Genomic DNA, 7,548 nt, shown 5'->3' with positions numbered 1-7,548 from the left:
AATCATTGTTCCTCCAAAATAGTGTTTTTATTTGGTTTATAAACTGGCATTCTTCTGACATGAAGCACTTTAGTTAGTTTTAATGTTGCTTCCCCTTAAACACACAAATATAATTGCTCATAAACTACATACTGAACACAGTCACAATGTGGCATAATTTAAAAAAAGCTCCCTACCCACTTGTGCCATATGCACATGAATCATTTGTATCCTCAGGTCTAAATTTAGCAGAGACACAAATAGCTTCTGTGACACACAAGCTCACTTATCACAGAACACTGAGAATAAGTACAGATATAGTCAGTTTGACAGTTGTTAACAATAGTATAAAGCTGAGTCCTAAAATGTGAGGAGTGTACTTTGGAATACATGAATACATTTTTCCAATGATAGCAATTGGGCATGTATAATCATCAGCAGTGATGGAAGATTTATTCAGATTCTCCTCTTAAGCCAAAGTGACAACATAACAGTATAAAAATACTCCATTGCAAGTACTTTTATCACCTAAATGTATACAAATGTATAAGTATAAGAACTCATAATACAGAAAAAAGTCCTATGTGACTGTCATTATATCATACATAATATATTATTGAATTATAAATATTCATGCATTTATGTGTAAGCAGCATTTTAATGTTCTAACTTGTTGGGGTGGAGCCTTTTAAACTACTTTACATACCGCTGGGTAAGTAGTTAATTCTATAACCAGGCATCTTTAGCTCACAATATGTTCTGTCTGTAAAATAATAATCAGCAAAGTGTCTAACTTATGTTGTCAGATAGATGTAGTGGAGTAAAAAGTAAGTAAATGTACTTAGTTACTTTCCATCACTGACCATAGGGCCAATATTAACTCTATGGGTAAATGCATCCTGCCAAAAACTGAAAAAAAAAAACACAAATGCAATGCATGGTGTAATTTACTAAATATAGCAAAAAGTTCATATAATTGTCAATAAATACATTGAATTTTCTTTCAAGCTGAAACTAATGTCAGCTGCAACACCACGTTAAGTTTTTAGAGTAAGAAAATGAGCCAAAAGAATGGAAAAGTAGAGGTGGTGACACACATTGATTCTTTTATTGACTGTCCCAAAACAGTACCACTTGTTCCCTTACATTCTGTGTTGGTTTTCCTCACAAAAACAAGAACTTCCTTTGTTCCCCATGTACCATTCAAACTTAGAAATGACATCATTACATTAATGTGATCAGTTATCAATTTGATCTCTTACAAATAAATATGTTTGGCACATTTTCAGCATTTGTCTTCTCTGCGATCCTACTTTATTCTTCTAAAATAAAGAAAATGGGGGAAAAAACTGCACTGTCTGATCAGTGAATAGTAACCTTCAACAACATTGAAAATCAGAGGCACATGAGGGGGGCCAGTGTGGGAAAATTAACCAGTCCAGCACAATGCATTCCTGTCCTGTAAGTCAGCAAAAAGCCCAGCAACAGAAGGAGGAATGTGACTTTTTACACCATTGTACCTATGGTTGGATTTATAAAAGATACTCTTCTTCTAAACTCCGATTTCACCTTATTATGGTTGCTTACTGAACCACAGGAAAATTACATGTATAAAGTGAAATGTAGCTTTTTTTGTCTCTGGTTATCAGTAAAGAAACACTCATATTGTGAATCCACCAGGGTTTTTTTTTTTTGCCCTGGATACTCAGTGTAGCAACAGTCTCTGTAATTGATGTTCATAGCTGTCATTTGAACAAGCTCTTCCACCATCATGTGAGAGGACAGCAACACAACACTTCTGTGGAGACACGGTCAAACATGAGCTGAATTTATTACAGAAGTATGAAAAAATAAGCTCAAATACATTGATTTCTGTTGCCAACTTCGAAAGCTCCAACATATTATTATTATTATTATTATTATTATTATTATTATTATTAATAATAATATTTTTGACCAATTAAATTTGAGGTACATTCACAGTCATAATGGAAGAAGTTAAGTCTATTTTATTTTGTCTCTCTCCACCGATCAAAATTCAGTTTTACTGCAGTAAACAAACGTTTTACAGCTTTAAAGAATTTGTGTTTTAGTCAAAAAAAAAATACCATTTTGTTTAAGTTGGTGTACTTCTTATATGATTGTGGTTTTAAGAATATAAACACATTATCACTGAACTTTTAATTGCCATCAGATTGGTTGTTAAGTCCATGTGAGAGTGTGCTACGAGCTCACAGAGCTCAAAACTCACTCTTCCTTTCATAATACTTAATAAGAAAACATTCACTGAGCAAAATAATCACATGATTCAACCATCTCACGCGCTCAATCTTCTCTTTGAAATATCACCAACCATTACTTTTAACGAAGCAGAAGCTAAAAAGAAAAATGTCAAGCGGAGTCTTCACAATCTTTTTAGACATATGAGATACACCTGATTCTGAGATGGTGTCACGGTACTGGTGTGTGCTTGAAATGATTTGGTTCAGGTGAGATTTAAGGAGGAAAAAAAAAGTATATTTCCCCTCCTTTGCTGGCTGTACTATTTACAGGCTACAATGCATCTGTGTAACTTTGTTCTTTCATTGTTTTAATAATGTTTAAAACTCTCAGTAATGTCCTCCCAGAATGAATCACTGCAGCCACCAGCAAGCATAACATTTGGGGTAGAAGCATGCTTAGCAAACTTTGAATTAAAAAAAATATATATTTATAGAAGCTGTTTGTACATTTAACGGTAACAATATCCACCTGAACAGTGCTACAGTGTGGTTAGCCCTTTACAAGACTGGCCAATGTGTAGCCTCTTAGACCTGTGATGTATCCGGCCTGCTGCAAACAAACTACTGAACTCATAAATACTGAGGAGTGGAAAACATAACACTACTTTCTAGATGTGGTTCCAACTAACAAACCTGAGGCAACGGACGTCACTAACTGTAAACTTAAGCTATGTGTTTACTCAAAATGGCGGAAAAATAAAAACAACAGAAGAAAAACTCTACTGAACATCATAGAGCATCCTCGCACTCACTTCGTACTTTCTATTTTAAAAAAAAGGTTCTGTGGATTACTGTAGTGTCCAGGTGCTGTGCAATTTCCCCCAAAACATTTTACAATACAAAGTGGACATAAATAACGAGTGCAATTTTTGCAGTGAGGCAGTGGCCTATGCAAACACTTTGAAAAACACCACCAACAAAAAAAATAAGTGAGCAACTGAAATCCTGGCTTGAAAGCAGGCCTTTGGAAACAAGAAACTCATGTCCACGTTAGAAGGAGGGGTAAACAAGACGCCCACTGCAATGTAGTGGTTTTGTCCCTTTACCCCCTCCACCTGTCAGACTGGGAGCATGTGACCCACACAAAGAACATGCTGTGACCAGTGCGTTTCACACAGCAGACAGCAGATTACCATCGAGTGTGCGAGTCAAAACAACGGTGGTGATTTTTTGCTGTTTTTTTTTTTTTTGCCGTTGCAGTCACTTTGTTTGGTTTCCACCAAGGTCACCTGGTTACAAAGGGAATATCCGAGCCGCGGTCACTGCCCCCCCATACATGTCCAGACCCAGATCCCAGCATCACCACCCGCCTCCAACGTCTCGTCTGCGCGTCGCGGTTTCTCCACAGTCACCGTGGATATTCACATCAAAACACAGCACTTGAGACACTTCCCCGATGGGGTTTTTCGTTTTTGCAAGGCTGCTCGTGTCGCAGTCTCGAACACCTCCCAGATCCCCTCCTTGGTTTTGGCCGAGCACTCCAAATAGTCATATGCGCCAATGCGCATGGCCATGGCGCGGCCATCCTCTGTTTTCACTGGCTCCAGCTTCAGCCGGGACAGCTCGTTCTTCACGTTCTCGTCGTTGCGCATATCCTTCTTGTTGGCCACTAATATGATGGGCACGTTGGGGCAGAAGTGTTTGACCTCGGGGACCCACTTCTCGGGGATGTTTTCCAGCGAGTCCGGGCTGTCCACGGAGAAGCACATCAGAATGACATCTGTGTCCGGGTAGGAGAGGGGGCGCAGCCGGTCGTAGTCCTCCTGCCCGGCCGTGTCCCACAAAGCCAACTGGACTTGCTTGTTGTCCACTTCTATGTCCGCCACATATGTCTCAAACACAGTCGGAACATACACCTCGGGGAACTCGTCCTTGCTGAATAGGATCAGTAGACATGTCTTCCCACACGCGCCGTCCCCCACCACGACAAGTTTCTTGCGTATGTCTGCCATTCCGGTCCTGTAGTGTCCCCTCCGCTAGCTCTCGCTTAAATGTCTCATCCAAACACACACATGCTCTCTTATATTTGTATTAATATATATAGACTCTCTAGATGGGGGCTGGACAGACGCTGTCCCGTAAAGCCGCTCCCGTCTCCAAACTCAAGAACATTTACCAGCAACCACTGCGATCTCTTTATAAAGCGCAGGGTGGTTTCCTAAATATAGCAATCCAATCGGAAATAGGGAGGTGAGATCACAGTTTGAAGAGGAAGAGGTGATTGGATCTCATCGGGCTTTCCTTATGTAGAGGAGGGTCATGGACCACGAGGACCCACCCGATCCAGGATCAGCCCCAAAAAAATCAACCAAATCTAACTGCATGATGAAGCATTACGCGACTGTTTTTTTTTTTTTTAATTCTTCTTTATTCTTGTCATTAAAACATCTCATACCTGTAAAAAAAATTGTTTTAGTATCTGCTACTTCGTTACTAAGTAAAACACTGATCACACATTTTAATTAGCTATAAATAAATAAGCGTAAATTCAGAATAAGATGTTTTATATGCAGCTATATATTTTTTTTTTTAAAGGAAACCGTGTTAAAGCGTTGATTTTTTTTTAAAATAATACGACGAATGGTTAGGATGGATGGCTTATAAGCACACTTTGAACACACCTTGAGGCAGAGATATTGCCTTCACATGGCGTACAAAAGGTACCACAGGGGGAAAGGAACATTTCCATTCACATTGTCATACGCATGTCTAACGTAGTTCACGCTGTTTACAGGGAGGGGGCACTAGCGCAGGCGAACTCACAGCTCTGATCAAGCCTTGCTACACACACACACACACAAAAAAAAAAAAAAAGGAAAGAAATCACCGCTCTCTCCAAGGAAACAAAACAATATAGAATAAGGTTGACGGCGTGCAACAAAGCGGAGACCCTCTCTCGACACGACAACGCGTGAGTATCCCCTCTTTATTTGTTCGAGGCTCAAAAAGCTCAAACACGCGTCCCGTTTTTTTTTGTTATTTTGTTGGACTGTCGTGGTGTTGAGTGTTTCCCCTTTTGTTTAGCGGTTAAGGCCCCTCTGTTTGGGACTTGAAGGGGGGCCATGTTGTTGAGCCACTGACTGCCTCGGTTGATGTTTTAGCTTCACACAACAGCAACTTAGCTTCTTCTTTTTTTTTTTTTTACAAATTTTTATACAATGTAAAAGTGGTACCAATCTTTTCCTGTAACAAAGTCTTAGCATTAGAGCAAATAGGCCTATTTCTCAAAATGTTACATTATTCCCATCCTCATGATTATGATCAACAATTGAACACATAGCCATATTTAAGTGAAATTAAACTGTAATGTTTCCTGTGTGAATGCTAAGGCACACTGCCATCAATGCCAATTTACTTTGAATAATTAAAATATTGCAGATAACTTGAAAAAAGAACATGGCTATTGATGACAAATTGTGTTTAAGTGAGTGAGTTTGATTTGTAGATTCAGATCCCTGGGTGAGCCACGGGACACCTAAATTCAATAATGACACAATATCATATGTTTGGTTTTTTTGCTGGTTTGTTTGTTTTACTAAAAAAAGGCTGCTCTTACTAATACTACTACAAAGGAGTGTTGTTGTTTTTTCAGTCCTAAAGTGTATCAAGAAACCTAACATGCACTTTGTCTGTTTGTCCCCCATGAATCAAGTGGTACTTTTGTTTATGTTGTGCAAAGAAAAGTTTAAAGGCAGCAGACTGACAACAGAATTGATTTATTAGAGATCTATAATATTAACTGAGAGCAGATCAATGAAACATCATATTATATGATTCTCATTTGTGTCCCTCAAAGAGGTTGCAGATTATTCTTCAGCCTCCTTTGCCTAAAATGAAGAGAAAATGGAAAGAACAAATAAATAATTTGCAGGACTGATGCAGAGAAAATATGTTGTCATGTATCCATTTAAATCCAAACAGCTGCTGAGTTTTATGTATACTTACTTTTCCAATTTCCCGACTTTTTGCTCTCAGTTTGTTGACCTGAGACTCTGCGATGTCAGCACGCTCCTGAGCTTCTTCCATCTCGTGCTGAACCTTCCTGTACCTGGACAGGTGAGTGTTGGCCTGCTCCTCCTGTGAGGAAATTCAACATCCATCAAGACTTAGAATACAAAGGTTTACTGATCCTGGTAATGTATAAGTTTTTACTGTCAGACATTTTAGTGTGGTTGTATTTTTCTGTTTCTGTGTATACTGCATGCAACTGTATTAGAGACAACGCAGAAACACGTTTCTGACTCACAGCCTCCTCAGCCTGTCTCTTGTAGGCCTTCACTTTCAGCTGCAGCTTGTCCACCAGATCCTGAAGTCTAATGACATTCTTCTTGTCCTCCTCAGTCTGTGGTGCACATGAATTCATGATTGAAATTAATCAATTTGCACCTTTGCATCAGACAACTGTACCAATCAATAGGAAATAAAAACCCTGCCTACCTGATAGGTGAGCTCCTTCACTCTCCTCTCATATTTGCGGACACCCTTAACAGCATCTGCTCCTCTCCTCTGCTCTGCTTCAACCTCTCCCTCAAGCTCACGCACCTGAAATATGAACAATATGAACAGTATGCTATTACTGGCAAGATTATAAAATCAAAACTTTATATGAGATTTAGTAATCAAATTCATCTTTACCCTAGACTCCAGTTTCTGAAGCTGCTTCTTGCCACCCTTCATGGCCAGGTTCTCAGCCTCATCCAGGCGGTGCTGCAGGTCCTTAACTGTAACCTCCAGGTTCTTCTTCATCCTCTCCAAATGACCACTGGTGTCCTGCTCCTTCTTCAGCTCTTCTGCCATCATGGCAGCCTGAAATGTTGTTGAATTTTATATTACTAGATATAGGCCTATTGTAGAAATAGCCTATAGTACATGTTTTGCACTGACATGTTATGCACTATGCTTTGTGTTCAGCTACATAAAAATGCATCTGGATGACTCACATCAGTGATGGCCTTCTTGGCCTTCTCCTCTGCATTCCTTGCTTCCTGAACAGAATCATCCACTTCACCTTGGATCTGGACAAGGTCAGCTTCCAACTTCTTCTTGGTGTTGATGAGGCTGGTGTTCTATTATTAGAGAAGCAAAAATAAATGTCTGTCAGTTGAATTATAGAGAAACAAAGTAAATAAGTACATTCTTGTTTGTCAGCCTTTGAGCAGACCTGAGAGTGCAGCAGTCCAACACGCTCACTGGCATCCACCAGCTCCTGCTCAGCGATTTTGCGGCTTCTATCCGTCTGCTCCAGTGCAGCTCTCAGCTCCTCGATCTCAGCCAGCATCAGGTTGTT

The 7,548-nt window shown here is 39.7% G+C and overlaps 3 protein-coding genes across 9 annotated transcripts in view; 1 reads left to right on the top strand and 2 right to left on the bottom strand.

The window, feature by feature from the left end:
* Window positions 1-1,059: 1,059 nt before the first annotated feature.
* Window positions 1,060-4,387, bottom strand: LOC118340635 (rho-related GTP-binding protein RhoB). Its single transcript, XM_035678726.1, has one exon. The coding sequence runs from the start codon at window positions 4,211-4,213 to the stop codon at window positions 3,623-3,625; it is 591 nt and encodes a 196-aa protein (XP_035534619.1). The 5' UTR covers window positions 4,214-4,387; the 3' UTR covers window positions 1,060-3,622.
* Window positions 4,388-5,001: 614 nt separating this feature from the next.
* The window catches only part of pum2 (pumilio RNA-binding family member 2), an 18,356-nt gene continuing 15,809 nt past the window's right edge, over window positions 5,002-7,548 (top strand). For 3 of the 7 annotated variants that reach the window (XM_035678719.1, XM_035678720.1, XM_035678717.1), the window contains exon 1: window positions 5,004-5,172. The gene's annotated coding sequence lies outside the window, so the exon portion shown is untranslated. Of the gene's footprint in view, window positions 5,173-7,548 lie in introns of all 7 variants that reach the window. The other 4 variants (XM_035678723.1, XM_035678722.1, XM_035678721.1 and 1 more) reach the window with 3 other exon arrangements.
* On the bottom strand, window positions 5,962-7,542 carry LOC118340634 (myosin heavy chain, fast skeletal muscle-like). The gene is made up of 7 exons (XM_035678724.1): window positions 7,423-7,542; window positions 7,202-7,327; window positions 6,897-7,067; window positions 6,699-6,803; window positions 6,508-6,603; window positions 6,207-6,338; window positions 5,962-6,088 (listed from the first exon to the last, which is right to left on the bottom strand). The coding sequence occupies exons 1-7, from the start codon at window positions 7,537-7,539 to the stop codon at window positions 6,068-6,070; spliced, it is 768 nt and encodes a 255-aa protein (XP_035534617.1). The 5' UTR covers window positions 7,540-7,542; the 3' UTR covers window positions 5,962-6,067.

Source organism: Morone saxatilis, unplaced genomic scaffold (assembly GCF_004916995.1).
Source record: "Morone saxatilis isolate NCDOM2014 unplaced genomic scaffold, NCSU_SB_2.0 Contig7, whole genome shotgun sequence".
Taxonomy (NCBI): Eukaryota; Metazoa; Chordata; class Actinopteri; family Moronidae; genus Morone; species Morone saxatilis.
The sequence above is the reverse complement of the archived record's forward strand: the minus strand, read 5'-3'. Positions and strand labels throughout refer to the sequence as shown.